This window comes from Vicugna pacos, chromosome 6 (assembly GCF_048564905.1).
Source record: "Vicugna pacos chromosome 6, VicPac4, whole genome shotgun sequence".
Taxonomy (NCBI): Eukaryota; Metazoa; Chordata; class Mammalia; order Artiodactyla; family Camelidae; genus Vicugna; species Vicugna pacos.
In genome coordinates, this window is record NC_132992.1 from 30,414,277 (window position 1) to 30,439,137 (window position 24,861).

Consider the following 24,861-nt stretch of genomic DNA (forward strand, 5'->3'; position numbering starts at 1 on the left):
TTGTACGTACCAGTAGTGCATTCCTTCTTATTGCTGAGTAGTATTCCATTGTATGTATATGCCACAATTTGTTCAACAATTCATCTGCTGAGGGACTTCTGAGTTGTTTCCTGTTTTTGGCTCTTATAAATAAAATTGCTTTGAACATTTATGTATATATCTACGTATGACTTGAATCCTTTAAATTTTACTGACACTTACATCGTGGCCCAGAATATGGCCTTACTTAGTAAATGATCGGTGTGCACTTCAAAAGAATGCGTATTCTGATGTTTTTGGACAAAGTGATCTATAAAGATGAATTATGTCTGATTGGTTCATAGTGTGTTTCAGGTCTTCTACATCTCTGATGAGTTTTTGTCTGCCTGTGCATTCCCATCAGCAGTGAATGAGAGTTCGTATTGCTCTATGTCCTTGTCAGCATTTGATGTTGTCAGTGTTTTGCATTTAGTTACTGTAATAGGTGTGAAGTGATAGATCATTGTTTTAATTTTAATTTCCTAATGATATATGATGTTAAGCATCTTTTCCTATGTTTTTTGCTGTCTATATATATTCTTTAGTGAGCTTTTTGTTTCAGGTTTTTGCCCATTTTTTAATTAGGTTGCTCGCTTTCTTACTGTTGAGTTTTAAGAGCATCTTGTGTGTATTAGACAACAATCCTTTATCAGCTATGTCTTTTGAAAATATTTTCTCCCAGGGTGTCTTGTATGCTCATTCTCTAGCGTCTTCACAGAACGGAAGCTTTTAGCTTTCACAAAGTCCACTTTATCAATGATTTCTTTCATTGAATATGCCTTTGGTGTTGTATTTCAAAAGTTATTGCTGAGGAGGGTTCAAGATGGTGGCTTACAAAGATCCTAAACTCACCTTATCACATGAGCACAATAAATCTACAATACTTAATGGCATAATTCCCTCAAAAAGGGACCTGGAATCTAGATGAAGAGCCTCCACAACAAAAGATAAAAGGAGAGCATGGAGACAGGTGGGAGAGTCAAACCTCACCAATGGGAAAAACATACCCCAGCTGTGGCGTCCACAGTTGGAGGGGATTACAGAAGTATGGGTCTTTTCCCTGTGGAGTGAGCGACTTAAGCTCCACATCAGATCCTGACCTGGAGAGAAAAGCCCCTGAAACACCTGGCTTTGAAATCCAGTGAGGAATACGCCCAGGAAAACTATAGAACTGAAGAGAATGGAAAACTCACTCTTTCTTATTTTTATTTTTTAATTTTAATTCTTGATATTCACTTTGTTTTTTATTGAATGAAAGATTCTTTAAATTCTATATTGCTTTACGATTTTCAGAGTTTCACACACACACGATTTCATATAATCCCATACTAACCGCTTTGTTTAATCCCCTGCGTCTACATTGCCCCACCCCCTTCCCTCTCCCCACTGGTAACCACTAGTTTGTTCTCTGTATCTGTGATTCTATTTCTGTTTTGTAATATTCACTAGTTTGGTGTGATTTTTAGAATCCACATACCAGTGATATCATACAGTATTTGCCTTTCTCTGTCTGACTTATTTCTGAAGTATTTCAGTCAATTAACTGAAATATTGATATTTCTTGCCCTTTTCTTTCATATCTAAAGAATTCTACCATGCTGTCCTTCCAAAAGTTATTTCTAAATTCTCCGCATTTTTATCATCAATGCCTTACACTCTACTATACCTCAATATTTGCCTCATTGGGTTCTCAGCATATCACCTCTGTATCCTCCAACAGATGCATAATATTTGAAATGTTCCTAAAGTTGAAATCAAAACTTTTGGTGACACATTGTATCTTATTGCTCTTCAAACTTTGTCTTCTAGAAGCCTTTTGGAGTCCCTGTTTCAGATGGGCAAGTGACTTATACATAATAGTGCCTCAAAGAAGTTGTTACTGCTCTTTACTGATTCCTCAGAGAATGTGCAATAGTTTAACTTTTTAAAGAATCATTGGCTTAGGCAAGAACTTTCCTAATGCTACAGAAACCAAGTCCCAGGAGAACCTGTGATAAAGAAAGTGCAATCGTAATTTTTGTGTACAAAAATCTCTCTATCCAGCTGGAGTTAGAAGGCAGTGATTCATCAAACAGGCCCTTAGAGATTTGGTCAATATCAAAACCATGATAGCTTCATCTTTTGAGCCTGGCAGCGATTTCTCAGAACACTGGTGTGAAGAATAGATGGGAAAAAATTCCTTTTGAAAATTTTGCGTTTGTGCCTAAAATATAAACCCTCACAACTTTTAGGACTCACATCCCTGCAAAATTTCAAAGAAGGCAGATCCCGGACAACTTTTTCATGAGAATGTAGGATGAAGGAAGTTTACTTATGACAAAAGAAAGCATCTGACGTCTTTCATCTCGTGGAAGATTTTTATTTTAAACAAGCATATAAGGAAAATGAATCCCAAAATTTTGTGGAAAAAAAATTCTTCAAAAAATAAACTCCCATATTTGGCTTTTATTTTGCAAACTTCTGTTTAAGTGAAAGATTAATGAAATCTTAAGGCCACTGTACTCTACAGAAGACACTGCAACATCACAATATTAAAAGTCATTGTTGGTAAGTAACCTTATAGCATTACATTTTTATGATGCCTAAGCTAACAACAACAGGAATGCAGAGATATCGGCTTTAAAATGATTATTATCAACTTACTACAAAATACGTTCATTTCTTTTTCATATTTCAATAATATATTAAGAACATATTTAACTGAGATGTAAATAGAAAAATCAAAACTTTCTGTACTGAGTCTATTGCACCGTAATATGGGTTTAGGGTAGGAAACTAGTATGTTTATTAAGCTATCTTAAGTTAAGAAACTATCATAGATCATCCCTGCCACCCCCCAAAAAATAAGCTTACAAAACACATTTAACATTCTATCCTAGTAAGGGAGAGATTTAGAAGCAGGCAAACGTTTATTTCTGTGCAGCCAGTTGCCTACTGTGCCCAAAACTCAGAGTATACAGCCAAGAACAAGTAGACTACGTTCTCTTCCTAAGTGATGATTCTTTTGAAAAATGAGTATTCTCTTCATTCCTAAACAGGAACATGTTTGAAACTAGTCCTAACTGATAAACACATGTCTCTTGACCTTGCAGGTTACTGAACCAATGAATACCTCTGAGCCAGAGTCCAGCTTTCCTTTTGTAAGAGAATTTATACTCTTAGGTTTTTCTTGTGAGTGGAAAATTCAGATCCTCCTCTTCTCACTCTTCCTTACAACATATGCTCTGACCATAACAGGGAATGGGTCTATTGTTTGTGCGTTATGGTGTGACCAGCGACTCCACATCCCCATGTACATATTCCTGGGTAATTTCTCCTTTCTAGAGATCTGGTATGTCTCTTCTACAGTCCCCAAGATGTTGGTCAACCTCCTCTCAGATAAAAAGACCATCTCCTTTGTTGGATGTTTCTTCCAATTTTATTTCTTTTTTTCTTTGGGAACAACTGAATGCTTACTTTTGGCCACCATGGCTTTTGATCGGTACCTTGCTATCTGCCATCCCTTGCACTACCCTAATATCATGACTGGGCATCTCTGTACCAAACTGGTCATTATCTGCTGGGTCTGTGGATTTCTGTCATTCCTGATCCCCATTATTCTCATCTCTCAGATGCCTTTCTGTGGTCCAAACATCATTGACCATGTTGTGTGTGACCCAGGGCCACTATTTGCATTGGCCTGTGTCTCTGCTCCAAAAACCCAACTGCTTTGCTACACTCTAAGCTCATTAGTTATCTTTGGTAACTTCCTCTTCGTCCTTGGGTCCTATACTCTTGTCCTGTTAGCAGTGTTGCGAATGCCTTCAGCCACTGGGAGACGGAAGGCCTTCTCTACCTGTGGGTCCCATTTGGCTGTGGTATCCCTCTTCTATGGCTCTCTGATGGTGATGTACGTGAGCCCAGGACTCGGACATTCTCCTGGGATGCAGAAAGTTGCAACTTTGTTCTATGCTATGGTGACCCCACTCTTCAACCCCCTCATCTATAGCCTACGGAATAAGGAGATAAAGGCAGCCTTGAGGAAAGTTCTGGGGAGTTTTAACACAATCTAAGACATACTAGGTGATCCCTCCATTATCAGGTCAGTATAGTCTAACCAAAAGCAACCAGAATTATATCATCATCCAAATCTTCAGATGTGGATTTAATAATATTAACTTCTATCAGCCTACAAAATTAAGGCTCTGTGGGGCCACTTATAATCATAAATTACTGCGATTATATAGATAAATGGAAATGTTGGATTCCTCTTGGCACTTAGACTGCATATTAAATAAGAAATGTACACATTTGGGTGTTTTTTGGATAGTTCTTAGGATTCATCTGTGATTAAAAAATTCCTAAATTCTATTTGATAATTTAGATGAACAGTTCCAGAGTCAATAAAATTATAATTATGTCATTTTTCTTGTTTAGTTGGCTGGTTGTAAATAAAAGAAGGAAACAGATTCTTTGCGATTGTGGTTCTTATTATATTTGGCTTTATTATTTTCCTAGTAAATAAACCCTTAAAAGCAATCATGCAAAATTTCTGTTGGACAGTAGCAGTATGCTAGCTTAGTAACAAACAGACATATGTTACTTCCTTGATATACTACCTCTTTCTAAGCCCCTAAAGGGCAGGTTCTAATTCCTTATAGAACAGCGTCAATCAAAGTGTTCTTTGAAATACAGAAATGCAGTATTCTGAGGACTAATAGTTTCACAAAAATGAAGTAGCACCAAAAATTTGATTGGTCAGGCAATGGGATTTTACATAGTAGAATATCTCCTAAAAACTGGAGAAGGAAACGGTCTTGGGGATAAATTACTTAAGTTCAAAGAATTAAATAAATAAATGACAGTTCATTGTTATTTCTTGCTGAAACAGTATTAAAATAACATTAAGGGAAAATTTTAAAGAAGGATCCAGAATTCAATCCCTGTAACAACTATTTTAACTGGTATGTATGTTTTATGTAATATAATGTCAAATTTATTCCATACTGTGGCAAGTTTTTATAATAATTTTTAGGAAATATAATACTCCATTCAAGTAATATGGCATGGATTGTAAATTTTTATGTGGTGAGGTGAATATTTTCCTAGGAGGAGAACTGTCCTTCCCAGTAGCTTGTATCTGACTTGTGAAAGACATAAGAAGAGGGATTAGGAGAAAAGTGAATGTCACCACTATACAATAGTGACCACTTAAAGAATTACTACTCAAGGAATCAGACCATCCTTCTATCCATTACCAATTCTTTCTTTGAACATTATTTCCATTCTTTTATTGCAAATAATAATACCGTAATGAAATCGTTATAAAGATTTGCCATAATTAGAAATTGAAAACCTAAATTAGGACTCATCATTTAATCCAAAACCAAAACTGCCCCTGGAAATTCAGGATGTTAGAATATTATATGTATTTAACAATTTCCCCTATAGCGTTTTTACCTTAGGACAGTTTCCTGGCAAAGAGATGAATTACTCCATTCTAAAGGTAGGAATGCATTTGTGAGTTTTGAAATGGACATCCCAGGTAAGACAACTGTTTGTTCTTTTCATGCGAGAAGATCTCAGGCTCTTTCTCAGATCTGTGCCATATAATCTCTCACTTAGGGAGGATGTTTTCTAACTCTGTATCCTTTTCCTGATTATGTGAGTTTTAAATTTCCTGAGATGAGATAAGGAATGGGCTCAAGAAGAACAGGTAGTCAAGGCAGGAAATATTTCTACCATAATGTGAGACTCCCTACCATGGGTTAAGAAGTCAATATATTTGTGCAACCACTGGTTTTCAGTGATCTCTTCTTACAACCGCAAATACTAGGACAGCTGCACAACTCTTTCCATAGTGTAACACTACAACTTGTATACAACATTTTTAAAGATCAAACTGCATTCCAAAGAGAGAGTGAGAGGTGGAAAGATAAAAAGCGTTAAGAATGGCAGTTAGAAAACTGTGTTTGTTTGTTTGTTTGTTTCTGAGCATTTAAACTTTCAAAAGAACACGACAAGGCAATATTTTAAAATAATTGTGCTGGTTATCGGTTTCCTCAGGGAAAATGAAAAAAGAAAGTTGGTATTTTTTACTTTCAAGTATCAGTTACGGTGTTTTATTAGCTGCTTTTAAATTCTCGTTAAGCTGACCAAACACTGAATCTAACTCCCTCACAAAGTAAAATTTACTTATAAAAACAAACATTATATATGTTCAAAGTTTCAGGGAAAATAAGGCATGGGGCACATGGGAAAACAATATTACAAGAAAAGAAAAAGTCGATTTTAGTTTAACAAATTTTAGAGGTGCAATTCACCACTATGGGGTTTGCTCTTATCAATAATAAAAGGAATAATAATTAACGTTTGAGCCACTTGTTTTGTGCCAGGCACTGTCCTAACCCTTTTACATACTTGACTTTATTTAACTACTCATGACAGCCAAAGAGATCAATTCAGTATCACTGCATCTCCAATTCACTAAGGATGAAACAGGTGCAAGGAGGAACTTACTTAATTGGAGATGGTGTTTGATCCCAGGCAGGCTAACTAGAGGGCCCACACTTTTCTACTTCTGTAGGGGAGAAGGGCCAACACTCTGGAATCAGACCGAATGATTTCAGATCTAAGTACTAGCACTAACTGTGTGAGCTTATGCAAATTATTTGGCCTTTCTTTTTTTGTTTTAATCTACATTGAGCCAAGGATAACGCTTTCACCACAGTGTGGCTGCGATGAATAAATGAGGCAAGGCTAATCAGAAGAGGATCTTAGTGCTAGAGACAGCCAAGCAGGAATAACTCTCAGCAGGGACCTGTAGGCCATCACATCACTGGAGGACACGATCAGAAAGGCAGGCTGAAGCCAATGCTTAGTTCAAGCCCATTTTTTCACACTAAAAATGATAGATGAAGAAACCAAATGCCAATGTAATGACATATTAGAAAGCACTTGAAAACAAGGTATTCATTCAAAAACAATTCTGATACCTGCTAGTTTTCTCAACACAAAGCATCCCCTCGTTTGAGGAAAGAATACACAAAAATGTTTTCTAGAATCACAACTGCAATTTCATAATGAATTTATTCTGCTTGATGAAAGGAATGATGTAAAAAATTTACTTTATTTTAGCAAAATGGAGCAAAAAAATCAATGTGCTATTTATCAGTGCTGTGACGCTAGGTTGAAATCATATTTGCAACTCATCAAAACTCCAAAAATTCAAAGAATTTCCCTAACTCATGAGACTTTCTCAATAACAGTACTACGTGGGTACGAAGAATAGCTTTGATCTTATATTACACATGGAAAATCTAGCTACATAAAGGTTAAGTGATTTATCACCCGGCACAGCTAGTACCTCGAAAAATTTCGATCTGGCCCCAGTTCCTTGAGTCACACTCCGTTCTCTACACTCTCTACTGCCTTCCAGTGATCTCAAATCTATGACAACTTATCTTGCTACCAAATTAAAATAGGCAACATGGCAAACATCTTTAAAATATACAAACATGATTTATAACAAAAAAAATTTGCTAAAGAAAAAATTCACAGATTCCCAGAAAATTGTATAAAAAGTGCCCCCAAAGAGAAGGATAGAAATATCACCCACCCACTAAAAATCATGCTTCAAAGAATATTTAGTTCTATGGGAAAAAACTCATGACATAATGTCAAACAAAAATACTGACAAACTGCATGTACTATAATTCCATTTTTTTAAAAGTTGCATATATGCATGATACAGAAATATATAGAAAGAGAGTGAAGACTAAACTGTAAACTAGAAATGAGGTTGTAGATGAATTTAACTTCTTACATTTTTCTGTAATATTCATTTTTTCTAAAATAAGAGTATATTACCTCCAAATAATAAAAATAAACTAAATTCTCCTTTTGAAAGTAAAAACATTTAGTGTTGACCAATTTAATATATTCTCTACTTTTATGGTGGCACAATGGGAGCTTTAAAGGAAGCAGGAACACTGAAATCTGGATAAACAGAGGACACAGAGTGAAAAGCCATCACGGACAATCTGTTTCAGAGACTACCTGTCATATAAATGAGCCAGAGAGGGCTTCTGTATAGTGGCCGCTAGGTTATAACTTCTCCACAGCAGGCTGAATTCTTTAAGCTCCAAAGCACAATAGGGGCCAAAATTTTTACATATCCAACTGTTTCATATGTGGTCCAAATAAGCAGGTTTTTAGCCATTTAGATCCTGCCTGTTTTGCATATCCCAGGAAACTGTGCCCAACATCTGGCCATGAACCAAATAAAGACCCCAAGTTACTGCTGCCCTTCAGAAATCTTTGGCACAGTCCTCACCCTCCCCAGGGTGACATCACCTAGACAAGTAAGCCTTCTCTCTGTTCCCCTTCTTTCTCCTGGGAGTTCCTTAGCTCTCCTTCCTTTCTGAGTAGTGGCCCCTATGCCTACAGCCTCTAGAAGGTCTCCTGCTGTGAGGGACTTCCCTGCGTGCACATCTGTCAAAGGAGTCTCACCAAATAAAACTCTATATGCTACTGCAACTCAGGGACAGACGTTTTTCCCTACTCAGCCCTGAAATCCCCTGACCCACCCTGCACACTCCTTGTAGAACCACCTTCGCCCAAACCAAGAAACCACTCAATTTTAGGCTCAGAGGGTGAAAGGGTTCCACACACAATTTTGGGGGGGGGGGGATAACAATTTCTTCAATTAATAGAGTTGGACTATTTGTAGTCTCAAGACATAACTTTGGGACTTTGTTGACCAAGCCACAGTCCAGAATTCCCTTTTTTTGCCCTTTGTCCCCCAGTAACCCTTACAAATACCATTTATTTTTTATCAGTGTTGATGAAACCTCAAGTTTACATTAACCTTACTATTATCCATTACACTTTTTTATGTTGCTGACATTACCTGGATAGGTTTTCTTTTTTTTTTTTTTTTTGATACATCTTAAATGCATATAATCGAATTTCACTATTGAAATTTGCTTTTGATGCTTAAATCCCCTCTACCACTTTTCAGTATTCTGATGAAATCCATGATAGATATTACTCTTCTAAAGCAGTTCATTTCACTACTGGATAGGATTCTGTTTCAGAGGTATTATCCACATTGAATTACAGTGTGTCTCCCTATAACTGTTAACTGTTATTATTTTTAATTCTGTACCTTGGAGAATAAATGGGACAAATTGAATTGCTCTATTAAATGATCAACCTTCTTCTGTTCAAATGGAATCTTTTATTCTCCAATTTAAATATCTCAGTTCTGAGAAAATATTTGCAGAGACTGACAAGGGATTAATTTCCAAAATATACAAACAGTTCATACAGCTTAATATAAAAAAAAACCCAATCAAAAAATGGGTGGAAGATCTAAATAGACATTACTCCAAAAAAGACATACAGAAGGCCAACAGGCACATGAAAACATGTTCAACATCGCTAACTAAACTACAATGAGGTATCACCTCATACCAGTCAGAATGGCCATCATTAAGAAGTCTACAAATAATAAATGCAGGAGAGGATGTGGAGAAAAAGGAACACTCCTACACTGTTGGTGAGAATGTAGTTTGGTACATAGCCAATATGGAGAACAGTATGGAGGTTCCTTAAAAAAAACTAAAAATGGAGTTACCATATGATCAAGCAATCCCACTTCTGGACATATATCCAGAAAAAACTATAACTCAAAAAAGGTACATGCACCCCAGTGTCAATAGCATTATTTACAATAGCCAAGACACGGAAGCAACCTAAATGTCCATCAACTGATGATTGGCTAAAGAAGATGTGATGTATGTGTATATGTATGTGTATGTGTGTATATATATATATACACACACACACAATGGAATATTATTCAGCCACAAAAAGAATGAAATAATGCCATTTGCAGCAACATGGATGGACCTAGAGATTAACAGATTGAGTAAAGTAAGTCAGACAGAGAAGACAAACATCATATGATATCACTTATTTGTGGGATCTAAAAAAGTCACAAATGAACTTATTTACAAACCAGAAATAGACTTACAGACATAGAAAACAAGCTATGGTTACCAAACGGAGAAGGGGTGAGGGTGGGGGAAAAATTAGGAGTTTGGGATTAGCAGATAACAAAGTACTATGTATAAAATAGATAAACAGCAAGGACCTACTGTAAAGTTCCTACAAGGAACTATATTCAATATCTTGTAATAACCTATAATGGAAAAGAATCTGAAAAGGATACTTCTAACTCCCTCTAAGCTGCTTTCTCTAAATTCACCATAGTTTGCTCATGTTCTTCTTAAATTATGAGACACAGAATTTTTGAAAGGCTCTGTATCTGTATGGAGATATCTACATCAGTATCAAACAGGATTAGATCATCACCTTCATTTAAAAATTCTAAAGTCACATTATTAGTTATGGTGATCATAATGTTGACTTAAATGTTTCCTTTCCTCCAGCTAAAGTGAGATTGAAAGGACAAATTCACAAAACAAGCAGAGGAACAGGTTACAGTCAAGTATGAATGTAACTGTTCTTACAGATCCAAAAATCTCAGCATTACTACAGCATACTTGGGGTTGGTATTGGTGTAGAATCATGGAAAGAAGGGAACAGATAAAGCCTTTGAAGTGGTTCGTAAATTCTTTATAACAGCTAACCTGTCTTTATATCCTTTGGCTTCCTAGAACCCTTTACTCCTACATTTTCATTCCTAAATCCAGTATCATCTCTATGGAGGGAAAATATAGCTTCATTACTATAAAAATACACACAGATGCTGCTGGTTATACTTAATATTCGGATCCAAAGCTTAAGGCCAACTTATTCTTCAGCTTAGACCCAGGCCTCATCATCTTCCCTTTTCCCCAAGAGGCTGGACCAATTTAAATCTCACTTAAAGAAATACTTTCTGAGATGTGGCCAAAACTTTCTCATTGTTACTCTTAGATGAGGCCATTGGGAGAAGCTGGGCAATCCAGGAGGGTGAGACCCAGTCTTGGCATATTTATTACAAAGTGTGAGGGGAACAGGAGCTCAGTGGTAAGGCCTGGCTGCACACAGAGCGCTCTGGAGCACCCTCTCCGAGATGGGATGTTGAGGACAGAAAAGCCACAGCTCAGAACGTGTTTGCTCCATACTCTCCTTTACAGATAGGGGTGTAATTGGTTCTTCCCAAACCAGGAAAGACCACAGTACCATTTACAACCGCATATAACCACCTTTTCAAGTTGTTTAAGCAATATGCTCATTTTCTGGGCTTCAAATCATTGCTATATTTGACAATATTGTCTTCCAACACTCACCCCCTTTTAGAAGCCACCTAAGATACTTGGGTGCCAGCACCACTGTGTTTGGCTTTGCTGCACATTTTCTCCCACTGAAATGAGAGACGAGAAACCGAAGCTGACTGCATACTCCAGGAGAGAGAAACCTAAATTTGGACGTCTCCTTTCTACTGGATTCTGTAATTCTCATGCAAACACTTCAGGTAACTCACAGCTCAGAATTTTTTGTAATGTCTTTTTCACTTTCCTCTAACCCTGTGCTGTAGTTTCTCCACATGAAAATGTAAATTAGAATCGCTCCCTTATAATGGAAACTGGTTAGAATCTCAATTATATAACATAGCCTCCAGTATCAGAACTTGTGTAATTAAATGTTAGGTTATATGTACTTTATCCATAAAAGCATAAGTGAACATATTTAAATAAAATAACTGTATATTTCTTAAATTGAGATGTTTGCTGAACCACATGGGCCAGGAATAAACTGTGGAATGACAGCTTTATTCTATATCTCATTACTTATTCAAGTCACATATACCAGATTTCCTGACCCTGAAGATGATGCAGAATAAAATATGAGGTAGTAAGAGAAGAACATTTTTGATCAGCCACACAGGAAAAACATGTTACAGACCATAAACACATTTTCTTTAGGAGAGGGAAGTCAAAAACAGTTTGCTTACCTATTTAAAAATACAAGGAAAGAATTATAAAAGTTATTCAATAAAAATATGTTACAATACAGACCATCAGATATAGAAAAAGACTGAGAGAGTAGATAGCAAAAAAGTGCACACACACACACACACACACACACCCCTCCTTAGGGCATGATTATAACTTAACAACAGCAAGAAAGTACTGAGCACAAAGCAGAGTGGATGAGGGGCACATAAGGAAAGATGAGGTGATTCAGACAGAAAGGCAGCTTCAATGGGGTTGTCTCGAGCAGGCTCCTGTCATGAATCTCCTGCTGTTCACTTGGACTGAGGCTGTGTCCCCATACAAGTCTTGTTGCCTTGCTTTTGTTTTTTAGCAAACTGTAGAGTCCAGTCTTTGCATTTTTTTTTTTACATTTTTCCCTGACTAGAAGCAATTGTTTTCCTAATTGGCATGTTCATTGATTGAGACAATAAATATTTAATGAGCACTGCTACTTTATCTTGAACACTGTCCTAGGTTCAGGGAATACATCAGTGAGCAAAGTAATGTCCTCTTATATTCAGGTGGCTGGGACAGAAAATACATACTACGCATATAATACAGTGCCAGGTGGTGATGTGCTTTGTAGAAAACTAAAGCAGAATTGGGAAACAGAGTAGCAGAGATGGGCTAAATCAAGAAAGGCCTCGCTGAGTCTCTGACTTTTACCAGAAAACGGAATGAAGTAAGAAATTAAGGCACACGAATATTGGCAAGAAGGAGTGACAGGCGTTCCAGACCTTGATACCATCCACACTTGGCGTATCAGGTATCAGCACGGCTGGATGGGGTCCGTAGAGGGAAAAGCGGTAGGAAATGAGGACGTGGAGGAAGGTCTCACGGGCCTTATAGACTGAGGTAAGGAATTTGGAGTTGTGTTAGGAGGTTGAGAGCAAGTAGTTGACATGATCAGATTTTCTAAAGCTATGTTTTGAACATGAGGCCTAAAGGATCTGTTGACAGTTTGGATGTAGAATACTGAGAAGGGTGGGAAGGTTGTGGCCAAAGTTGTGGCCTGAGCAACTGAGTGATGGAGGTGCCATTGAATGATACGGCACAGAAGTAAGGACCAGCCAGTTTGGGGTGAGAAGAACCAAAATTTTAGTCATGGGCATCTTGCATTTTAGGTACCTTCCATAGCCAATGGAGATGCTGAGTAAGAAATTGGGTAGATAAATCCAGGTTGCAGAAAAGACTTCGCAGCTCAGGAGAGAAAATTTGGCTTCATCTCACATGGATAGTTTTTATGTCAAGGGACTAGCTGACAGGTCACTTACAGAGAGAGCATAATTGGAGAAGGAAAAATATCAAGAACCATGTCTTGAAAAAAAACATTTACAGTTCAAGGCAACTGGAAGGAACTCTTATCATAGGCACCCTGGATAACCGATAGAAAAAGTAATGAGAATGAATAGTCCATGCACAGATCTTTAATTAATGTAATTCAAATCTCAAAGTGCTTTTAATAATATATATGCCACTGTAGTTATTTTTGTTCTGTGTGGCAAGATAGAGAGAGAGCACCATCGTGAGGTACCTTCCCAGGATGTGATAAATTTCACCTGAGGACTGAAGGCCATGTACTCTAGTTGGGGTAAATTTCAGCTAAAAGAGTAATCATGTTGTTTTGTAGTCTGACCCTCATTCATTGATACCAATTTCATTTTTAAATCATTTATTCAAGGTGATAGTGCATGGAACTTACTCTTCTTCCACAAAAAAAATTTTATTAGAAAGAGGACCAAGTTAAAAAGAGAGAGTACTTTGGAGAATTGTGCAGATGCCACTAAACACTGAGCAAAATTAACAGTGCAAATTGTGGAATTTTTTTCACAGAGATATTTATATGTGAGATGGAACACAAATGTCACAATTGACCTTGCTGTAAGCAGTCACTGATAAAATGTTGTTTTCCTTACCTCTTTTCCAACATTCCCAATACTACATAAACAGAAACCCCATCTAAAACTATGCATGTGATGTTATTAAAGATTACAGTAGTAAACAAACTCTTGCTTTATGGCTATACATTCCTGCAATGTTTTCTTGTCTCTTTTTACACAGATTTTAATTGTTTAAACCCCCATATATCCTAGATAGATAGATAGATAGATAGATAGATAGATAGATAGATAGATAGCTAGATAGATAGATTGATTATATATAACATTCATCCCCAGGTGGATGTTTCTGAGCTAAGCCTCTGAATGGCAAGGAACATCTACCTTGGTTTCTGTAGTGCTGAGGACGTGACACAAAGGCTGATGTTTAATGGACCATGATGGGCATGGTGAGCATGTTGACAAGGCTGTAACAAGCAGCCACACCTTCAAGTTTCTTATTTCTTCCCAGTGTCACATTGGGACAAAGAATGCTGGAAATCTTTAAGCACTCTAAAATTATGCTGCTATTTGAATTGTAAAGTCATTCAGAGAACATCTTCATGAGAAAACTTCTGTAAAGTCATGTGTAACACGGTAATGTCTTGTTATTGCAGTTTTAGGGGAAAAAATAATGAACAATGCAGGAAGGAATAATCACTCTGACCCTGTGAGTGAATTCATTCTTCTTGGATTCCCTTGTATCTGGGAGACTCAGATCCTCCTCTTTGCATTCTTCTCTGTGATCTATGTGCTGACACTAACTGGAAACCTGTCCATTATCTGTGCTGTGTGGTGGGACCACCACCTCCACACCCCCATGTACACCCTGCTGGCCAATTTTTCGTTCCTGGAGATGTGGTATGTCACCTCCACTGTCCCCAGTATGCTAGCCAACTTCCTCTCTCAGACCAAGACCATCTCCTTCATGGGCTGCTTCCTCCAGTTCTACTTCTTCTTCTCCATGGGCACCACTGAGACCTTCTTCTTGTCTGCCATGGCCTTTGACAGGTACCTTGCTATCTGCAGGCCCCTGCGCTACCCCACTGTCATGACAGTTCAGCGCTGCATCAGAATGGGAGCCTGCTGCTGGCTGTGTGGCTTCTCCTGTTTTCTCCTCCCAGTGTATCTCATCTCCCAGCTTCCTTTTTGTGGCCCCAATACTATTGATCACTTTTTATGTGACCCAGGACCCCTTATGAAGTTGTCCTGTGTGCCAGCTCCTGCCACTGAGATCACCTGTGCCATCTTTAACTCAGTCCTAATTTTCTCCACTTTCCTGTTCATTACCAGCTCCTACACCCTGGTGATCAGAGCGGTATTGAGGGTCCCCTCAGCAGAAGGCCGGCGTAAAGCCTTCTCCACATGTGGCTCCCATCTGGCTGTGGTGTCCCTGTTCTATGGCTCCATCATGGTGATGTACGTGAGCCCAACAGCCGGCAATCCAGCAGGGATTCAGAAAATTGTGACCTTATTTTATTCTGTGATGACGCCACTTTTCAATCCCTTGATCTACAGCCTCCGGAATAAAGAGATGAAAGAGGCCCTGAAAAGACTGTTCAGGATCATGATATCTGGTCAAGGACAGCCTCTCAAACACTAGAATCCAAATATATGTAGGACATATAGTGATAAAAAATTATAGGAGGTTTGGTTTTAAGTAAATTCCTATAGTCCCTGGAATATTTGTAGGGATGCATCTCAGTGAAGCAAATAGCAAATAAGACCTTACCAGAATTTGCATAGATCTTGTGTACTAGGCTTTATTATATTCATGTCTCTTTTCTTGTCTGCATGGGAACAGGAAAATGCCAGACATTCTCAAGCATTTTTCAAGAAAAAACAGTATATAACCCAGATGTCAACCACTCAGTTTCTATCTTTTGCAGATTTCACACACACACACACACACACACACACACACACACACACCCATACAAGCAGGGTCATGTGTGCTTCCCTCCTCTCACTCCTAATCCACCTGCTGTCTTATTTTGATCACATCAGTCTGCATGGGAGACTCATGCCCTTCAACATTTTATCCAGAATCAAAGTCGTTCTAGCTTTGTGTAGGTTTATAAACTTGACTGTAGGGTGGGGTTGAGAATGACCACCGTGCTGAACACCCAATCACTTTCTCATATTATACCTCATGCTGCCTCTTTCTCTTCATTTCTCATCCTCTCCCTACCACCCACACGAGTGACCAGAACATCTCTCCCTTCCTTATTCAGAATAATTTTGTCCATATGTGGGACCTTTGGGGTTTGAGATTCGTCCTCAAGTGCTTATAGAAAAACTTCTTCTTAGCAAAACCAATTTTTGAACAGGATCTTGTGAAAATAGTTTTCTCCAACTGGTTACTGTTTGGGTTCTTTTAGGGTGATGCAATTTGATGTATTCCTTCCTTATATTAGTACCACCCAGGAGCACTCAATACAAAAGAATAAATATACTGAAACAAAACAGAAATAAGATTATTGGAAATAAGATTACCTGGCAAAAAAAAACCTAATGAAGCAATAATAACTTGTATTTTAAATGCTTTATGATTTTTTTAAAGTGCTTTTCTCCCTGTATGTATTAGAATGAAAATTAGCCATGCAGAGAGGATAATGTGTGTGAGTCTGAGGACAGAAATAAGATAGTATAGCCAATGTTTGAAATGAGGTATATTACTCTCCAGTTAATCTTCAAAGTGGCCTGAAATCATCTTATTCCATCTAAGAAAATAATTCTTACTTTGAGAGGGCACAATCTTATCTACTAATGAAATTGCACCCAGTTCCACAGGAGCACAAAAAAAGACCAGATTCACTTGTCTATCTTCATTTTAGCTACGCAAGGGAAATAAAAGTCAGGCTCTACATAAAGTAATAGTATGACGAGTGCAAGGCTATTCTGCAAAGCCCTTTGCGTAAATCACAAAGCAGCAGCTCCTCAGCGTAGGTCTTAATCAGAAGTTCTTTTATGTCCCACTTCCTCAGGGGAAACTCTCACACACTTCAAGGGGCACATTTCTGCTCCCAGGGCACAGGCTGGGTGGCAGGCACCACTTTCTCTTTTGGACAGGCTCCCTTATGCCAGGAACAACCTGCAGACCCTTACACAGTATTCCTCAGTAGAGGAGAGAGGAAGTGAGCATGCAGCCTTCCTCATCTTCTCTCATTAGAAGTACTGAATAAAAGGGGAGGCAACTGTTTAATCCTCCAGTTCTCCCAAAAGAAAGAGGGAGAAGTTAGGGATTAAAAGACAGCCCATTAATACTCATCAGTTATCTCCTGAATTGAAACTCAGAAATCTGCTCAGCCCAGTACTTATTTCTTTGCCTATTTTTTTACCAAGTGCTAGCAGATATTTTTCATGATGTGAGTTTTCACAAAAATGATTTCAAAAAATGATTAAAAGCAGTAAGAAACTTTAAAATGGTGGCCTCATGCAAAGTAAAAATATAAAAAATAATAATCAGAAAGAATGTAATGGAAAGAAAATGCCATTCATAATAACAACAAAATGTAGTACACCTCTAAATAAACTCACCAAAAATCTGTGAAGTGTATACAAGGAAAACTGCAAATACTTAACTTTAAACAGGAAAAGAAAATGAATAAATGGAGATACCTACCATGTTTCTATATGTAACGAGTAAATGATGTTAATCTGTCATTTTATCCCAAATAAATTTATAGATTTAAGGAAAATAAAATAATGATAATAACATTAAGGTCATACATGTCCAAATGTTCAGTTATTAAAGATTAAGTGAATTATCATATGTTCAAATTACAGAATATTGTACAGATATCAAACAGATACTCAAAATCATATTTTGAAATATAACTGATGAGTGGGGAAAATGTTAACAATATAATGCTGCTTAATCTTTTTTTCCAAAATAGAAAAGACTTACATAAGTGTTTCCAAACTTATTTTGTAACTAAGAAAATACAGGAAGGAATTACATAGAAAATTTCACAGTTGCAATCTTTTAGTAAAATTATAGGTGATTTTGCTCTGCTTCTTGATATGTTTTACAAATTTACTATGATAAGCTTGTCATTTTCTTCCTACCAAATTTTTTTTAAAATGTTAACTCAAAAATATCAACTTGACAGTGTTAAAGAAGCTGTATTCTTTGTATCTGATTCTTCTCTCAGTGAAATGGGGGAATGTTGCTTCAGGAAGTGAAGCAAAATGGGACTCTGGTCTGGAGTCTCGGTGCTACTAGCTGAAGCAGCCACTGGTGAACTTTCAGCAGCAAAATCTGGAAAGAACTTGGATGACAGACCCCATCCTCAAAACTAAAACTGGTTCAGAACTGATATACCTTCAAGAACAAAATAAAGCATACATAAAATGCACAGATACACAAGCAAACTTTTTATATCTTGTATTTCCTATAAATGTTCTTGGAGATTTTACTTGCTGCCTAGAGCTCATTTAGGACACAAGTGCTGCATGTGTAGTTTTTGAGACCTCATCAGTGTCCTTTTAATAGCACCGTGGCTTAAACTAATCACATAAATAGACTTAAGTATGACAGAAGTTTCCGCTTCTTGGTTTTGGGCACTCTCCTCCAACCTGTTCTCCTTTATATAATCTGCATTTTCTCTTATCTATCTCAATTCCTCAAGCTTCCTCATAGAAAGTCAGCCCTAGAGAATAATCTGAAATTGTAAATAAATTACACAGTCACCAGTAAATAAATTGTTAAGACCATTATAGTATTTACACATGATAGAATGTCTTACCAGTAAGAAGATAGTTTTAAAGACTGTCCCAAAATATGAGTAAAGACTTAAGAGATGCTATTAAGTGAGAAAAGTAAGATTCAAAATTGTTATAGTATACTTAGAAAAGAATTAGAAATGAAAAAAATGGGGAATACACAGTAAGGTATTAATAACAATATGACTTATATGGACTAGTGGTGCCATTAATTTAACAGGGAAGAATAAATCTGCCTCCATGTTAGATCTCTTCCTTTAGCTCTAACCCAGAGCTCCCATTTCCTGTGCTCAGTCATGTTGGTTCTTCACCTTTTGCAAAGGAATGTTGCCTATAGCCTGAAATATATAGGATACCCCATTCTCAAGCTTAACCTTTAAGAGTACAACGCTTTTCCATTCATATAAAGATAAAAAGTTGCAAAACAGAGAATAACATTTGTGTTGTTGGAGGTTTACAGGAACATGATGACCTGACCTACCTACATGACAGCTGAAAGAACAAAGGATTCTGACACTAAGAAGTTTGAAACAACTAACTACACCCTCTCCCCTTTTTAGTGTAAAAGGCCTGAATTCTGACTTCGGTAAGATGGTTCTCCAGGACATTAGTCTGCCATCTTCTCTGTCTGCTGGCTTTCTGTATAAAATCATTATTCCTGGCCCCAACACCTTGGCTTGTCATGCAGTGAGCAGAGTGAATTTGGACTTGGCAACATTAACACTGTTTTCTATATTTGCCAATTTTCTGACATAGTGTAAATGCAAAGAGCAAATAACTATAGTGGTACGCAACTTAAAATGATAAACACTTGTATGTGCAAAAGGCACTAATGGTGTTATTTCTGGGAATACAGTGCACTAGAAGAGGTATTTTGAGAGAGATTTGGTCTGGTGAGTCTCAGGCCTTTGAAACTGTCTCCCTAAAACAGTCTCCTCAGAGTAGTCAGTATCAGCCCTGTGTGGGGGAAATTGACACAGCTTGTGTATTTCAACAAACTGTTCCTCAATAGTTGTGTCTTTAGCTTTCTCTGTATCATTCAAGGCCACTCTATTTATGCATCCAGGAACTTTTCCTGATTTTCCTCTTGATTTTCATTCGATAACACAAGCTGCCTGAGACTGTCTTTAACAGTTTAGGCACAAATGAATGATATTATTGACCCTAAAACTACATCCCACCCTAGAAACTGAATTCTGTTCACATTATTATTATAGGAACTCCCTGAGCTATGGTTTAATATTGATAAAAATGCACACTATCTCCCCATCCCACACATATGCAAAGGTGGTATTTAGATACTGTAATCATATATTTTCTCTATCCCACAATATTCTTTCCCTCCTTAGAAACATTCTTTCACTCACTTATTCATTTTTCAAAATTTTATTCATCTCCCAAACATTTATTGGGTGTCTCTTATGTGCCAAGCGTTGGGCCCAGGCTTGGGCAAATAAAGAAGTTCAAAATACTCACAGACTTCAGAGACTAAAAAAGGAAGACAGTGATGGATATATGAAGTATATACATGACTATGAGATTATACTCCCGAACAAAACTACATGAGTTTTTGTTTTTTGTTTTTTAACATTTTTTATTGAGTAATAGTCATTTTACAATGTTGTGCCAAATTCTAGTGTAGAGCACAATTTTTCAGTTATACATGAACATATATATATTCATTGTCACATTTTTTTTTCACTGTGAGCTACCACAAGACCTTGTGTATATTTCCCTGTGCTATACAATAATCTTGTTTATCTATTCTACATTTTGAAATCCCAGTCTGTCCCTTCCCACCCCCACCCCCTTGGCAACCACAAGTTTGTATTCTATGTCTATGAGTCTGTTTCTGTTTTGTATTTATGCTTTGTTTTGATTTTTAGATTCCACATATGAGCAATCTCATATGGTATTTTTCTTTCTCTTTCTGGCTTACTTCACTTAGAATGACATTCTCCAGGAACATCCATGTTGCTGCAAATGGCGTTATGTTGTTGGTTTTTATGGCTGAATAGCATTCCATTGTATAAATATACCACATCTTCTTTATCCAGTCATCTGTTGATGGACATTTAGGCTGTTTCCCTGTCTTGGCTATCGTAAACAGTGCTGCTATGAACATTGGGGTGCAGGTGTCATTTTGAAGCAGGGTTCCTTCTGGATCTATGCCCAGGAGCAGGATTCCTGGGTCATATGGTAAGTCTATTCCTAGTCTTTTGAGGAATCTCCATACTGTTTTCCACAGTGGCTGCACCAAACTGCATTCCCACCAGCAGTGTAGGAGGGTTCCCTTTTCTCTACAGCCTCTCCAGCATTTGTCATTTGTGGATTTTTGAATGATGGCCATTCTCACTGGTGTAAGGTGATACCTCCTTGTAGTTTTGGTTTGCATTTCTCTGATAATTAGTGATATTGAGCATTTTTTCATGTGCCTATTGATCATTTGTATGTCTTCCTTGGAGAATTGCTTGTTTAGGTCTTTTGCCCATTTTTGGATTAGGTTGTTTTTTTCTTATTAAGTCGTATGAGCTGCATATATATTCTGGAGATCAAGCCTCTGTCAGTTTCATTTGCAAAATTTTTCTTCCATTCCATAGGTTGTTTTTTCGTTTTCCTTATGGTTTCCTTTGCTGTGCAGAAGCTTGTAAGTTTCATTAGGTCCCATTTGTTTATTCTTGCTTTTATTTCTATTGTTTGGATATACTGTCCTAGGAGAATATTTTTGAGATGTATGTCAGATAATGTTTTGCCTATATTCTCTTCTAGGAGGTTTATTGTATCTTGTCTTATGTTTAAGTCTTTAATCCATTTTGAGTTGATTTTTGTGTATGGTGTAAGGGAGTATTCTAGTTTCATTGCTTTACATGCTGCTGTCCAGTTTTCCCAACACCATTTGCTGAAGAGACTGTCCTTATTCCATTGTATATTCTTGCCTCCTTTGTCGAAGGTTAGTTGACCAAAAGTTTGGGGGTTCATTTCTGGGCTCTCTGTTCTGTTCCATTGGTCTATATGTCTGTTTTGGTACCAATACCATGCTGTCTAGATTACTGTAGCTCTATAGTATTGTCTGAAGTCTGGGAGAGTTATTCTTCCAGCCTCTTTCTTTCTCTTCAGTAATGCTTTGGAAATTCTAGGTCTTTTGTGGTTCCATGTAAATTTTATTATGATTTGTTCTAGTTCTGTGAAATATGTCCTGGATAATTTGATAGGGATTGCATTAAATCTGTAGATTGCCTTGGGCAGTGTGACCATTTTAACAATATTGATTCTTCCATCCAGGCCTGGGATGAACCCCACTTGGTCATGATGTATAATCTTTTTTATGTGTTGTTGGATTCTATTTGCTAATATTTTGGTGAGGATTTTTGCATCTATGTTCATCAGTGATATTGGCCTATAATTCTCTTTTTTGGTAGTGTCTTTGCCTGGTTTTGGTATCAGAGTGATGGTGGCTTCATAGAATGAGCAAAACTACATGAGTTTTGATATCAGCTCACCACTTAACTAGCTGTGTTAGCTTCAGCAGATTACATAACCACTCAGTGTCACAAATCCTCATTTATAATGGGTAGACAAAATTTACACTATATTGTAAGAATTTAGTAAAATTACTTGGTAAGGGAATGCCTCACAAAGTGCTCATTGAAAAAGATAGGTAGATAGATAGATAATAACAATAGTTTAGAGAATTAATGTAAGTTAGTAATTACAGAATGTTTAGAACAAGGTCTGGCTTTAAAGAAAAAGTAGAAAAAATCTTTTAAGAATCATATGTGGTTTAGAAAGAAAAAATATAGAAAGTTCAACAAAATTGATAAACTTTAGTTATAGTGACAAAGAAAGAAGAGAAAAACTCAAATAACATACGTCATAAATTAAAGTGTGGACATTACTACCAACTTTACAGAAATAAAGATTATAAAAGCCAACAAATTATATAACCTAGATGAAATCAACAAATCCCTAAAAACACACAAACTACCAAATGTATATCTCAAAAAGATATAGACATCTGAATAGACCTTTAACAAGTAAGGAGATTAAAAGAGTAATCAGAAACCTAGAACAAAAATAACTCAAGGACCAGATGGCTTCACTGGTGAACTCTAACACTGAAGGAAGAAATCCTTCTCAAACTCTTCAAAAAATAGGAATAAGCATTTCATAACTCATTCAAAAGTCTAGTATTATCCTAATACCAAAGCCAGAAAAAGACATGACAAGATAAGAAAACCACAGACCAATATCCCTAGTGAATACAGATGCAAAAATCATCAACAAATACTAGCAAACAGAATTCACTAGCATATTAAAAGAATTATACACCATGACCAAGTGGGATTTATCCCAGGAATGCAAGGACAATTCAACTTATGAAAATCAAGTAATATAATACACTGTATTAGTAGATTAAAGGGAGCAAACCACATGATCATCTCAGTAGAAGCAGAAAAAGCATTTGATAAAAGCCAACACCCTTTCATGGCAAAAACGCTCAACAAACTAGGGATAGAAAGGAATTTCCTCAAACTGACAAAGAATATTTATGAAAAACTCACAGCTAACATTATACTCAATGATCCCCCTAAGTCCAGGAGCAAGATCAGATGTTTTCAGAATAAATTTCTTAAATCTTTAAAGTAACAACAGATTCCCAACAGAAAAATGGACAAGACTTTAAAAAGTCATTTCACAAAAAAGAGTATGTCCAAATATAACACAGGATGTATCTAAATGTTAAAAGAAAACAAAAACAAAAACAAAAAAAAAAAAACTGACATAGCCAAGGACCAGCAAATAATGCAAAATAATGGGGTTGTCATCTACTACTCATGAGAGGGTACATTTGGCAAACATTTTGGAATACTTTCTGACGTTATCTGTTAAAGTTTAACATAGGTGTCCCCTTGAATTCATCATTTTACATATATATATAATATATATATACATATATATATATATATTATATATATGTAATATAAATACCTGCAAATATACACCAAGAGATATGCAGAATACTATTCATTGCAGTGTTATTCATTACAGCCCTAAACTAGAAGCAACTCAAAAATCCCAACAATAGGGTAAAGACTTGTGGTATAGTCATTCAAAGAAATATTATACAGCAAGGAAAAATGAGCTACAGTTATATGAAAAAACACATTTTTTTTTCATTTTGAAATTAAAAAAAAAAAAAACCTCAGGCCAGATCTTTTAATTATTCCCTCAAACACTTCCAGTGATCCTTTCTTACAGTGCAAGCCAAAGTCTTTACAATAGCCTACAAAGCCCTGACTGATCTGCCCTCACCCTGTTTCCTCTCTGCTATCATGTCCCATTGCTTACACTGCTACAGCCACACCAGCCTCCTTGCTCTTTCTCCAACATGTTATACTTTCTTTGGCCTCTGTCTCCTATAATTAAATATTCTTTTTGCCTGGAATACAGTTCTCCCAGATATCAAAAAATATTTGTCCTTTCACTTTTAAAACATTGTTTAACTAACCTTCTGTGAGGCTTTCCTTACCACTCTATTTAAAATTATAATCCCATCATTCTAGCATTCTTTCCTCCTTCCCTGCTTTCTTTTCTTCTCCATATTATTTTCTACTATACATGTAATTATCTTATTTAGGTTATTTATTTTCTTCTCCTTCCAATAAAATGTAGATACCATGAAGACAGGAGTTTGGGGGTGAGTTCTATAATATCCCTGGTATCTGAAATAGTGATTGGCATATGATAGGTATTCAATAAATATTTGTGGAATAACTGAAAGCCAATTAAATTTCTTAAGCTGCCAACTTTTCCCCTGGTTTACTGACATATAATTGACATGTAACATTGTATAAGTTTAAGGTATATAACCTGATGATTTGATACACATATGTAGTAAAATGATTACCACAATAAGGTTAGTTGATATCTCTGTTGCCTCACATAATTACCTTTTTTTTGGAGGTGGGTGGTCATGAGAAGATGTAAGATCTACTTTCTTGGCACCTTTCAAATATATAATATAGTTTGCTAACTGTAGTCTCCATCTGTACATTAAACTTACTCATCTTATAGCTGGAAGTTCATATCCTTTGACCAACATCTCCGCATTTCCTTCACCCTGCCAGCCCCTGGCAGTTCACTATTCTACTTTCTATTTTTATGAGTTTGAGTTGTAAATTCTTTTTGTTCTAAATAAAATGCATCTCAAATATCTCTAACAAACTATGCAAGTACAGATATCTGATGGACAAAAAATGATTTCTTCT

General features: G+C 36.7%; 2 protein-coding genes and 2 long non-coding RNA genes across 6 annotated transcripts in view; 3 read left to right on the top strand and 1 right to left on the bottom strand.

Annotated features, from left to right (window-relative positions):
- Positions 1–24,861, top strand: part of LOC140696851 (uncharacterized) — a 513,284-nt gene that overhangs the window by 460,871 nt on the left and 27,552 nt on the right. The gene's annotated exons all lie outside the window — the stretch shown is intronic.
- LOC140696852 (uncharacterized) overlaps positions 1–24,861 on the bottom strand; it is a 167,631-nt gene that overhangs the window by 20,946 nt on the left and 121,824 nt on the right. The gene's annotated exons all lie outside the window — the stretch shown is intronic.
- LOC102537959 (olfactory receptor 11H12-like) lies at positions 3,099–4,075 on the top strand. Its single transcript, XM_006218117.3, has one exon. It carries the CDS (start codon positions 3,123–3,125, stop codon positions 4,068–4,070), a length of 948 nt encoding a protein of 315 aa, XP_006218179.2. The 5' UTR covers positions 3,099–3,122; the 3' UTR covers positions 4,071–4,075.
- Positions 14,499–15,467, top strand: LOC102527289 (olfactory receptor 11H6-like). Its single transcript, XM_006218150.3, has one exon. The coding sequence runs from the start codon at positions 14,499–14,501 to the stop codon at positions 15,465–15,467; it is 969 nt and encodes a 322-aa protein (XP_006218212.2).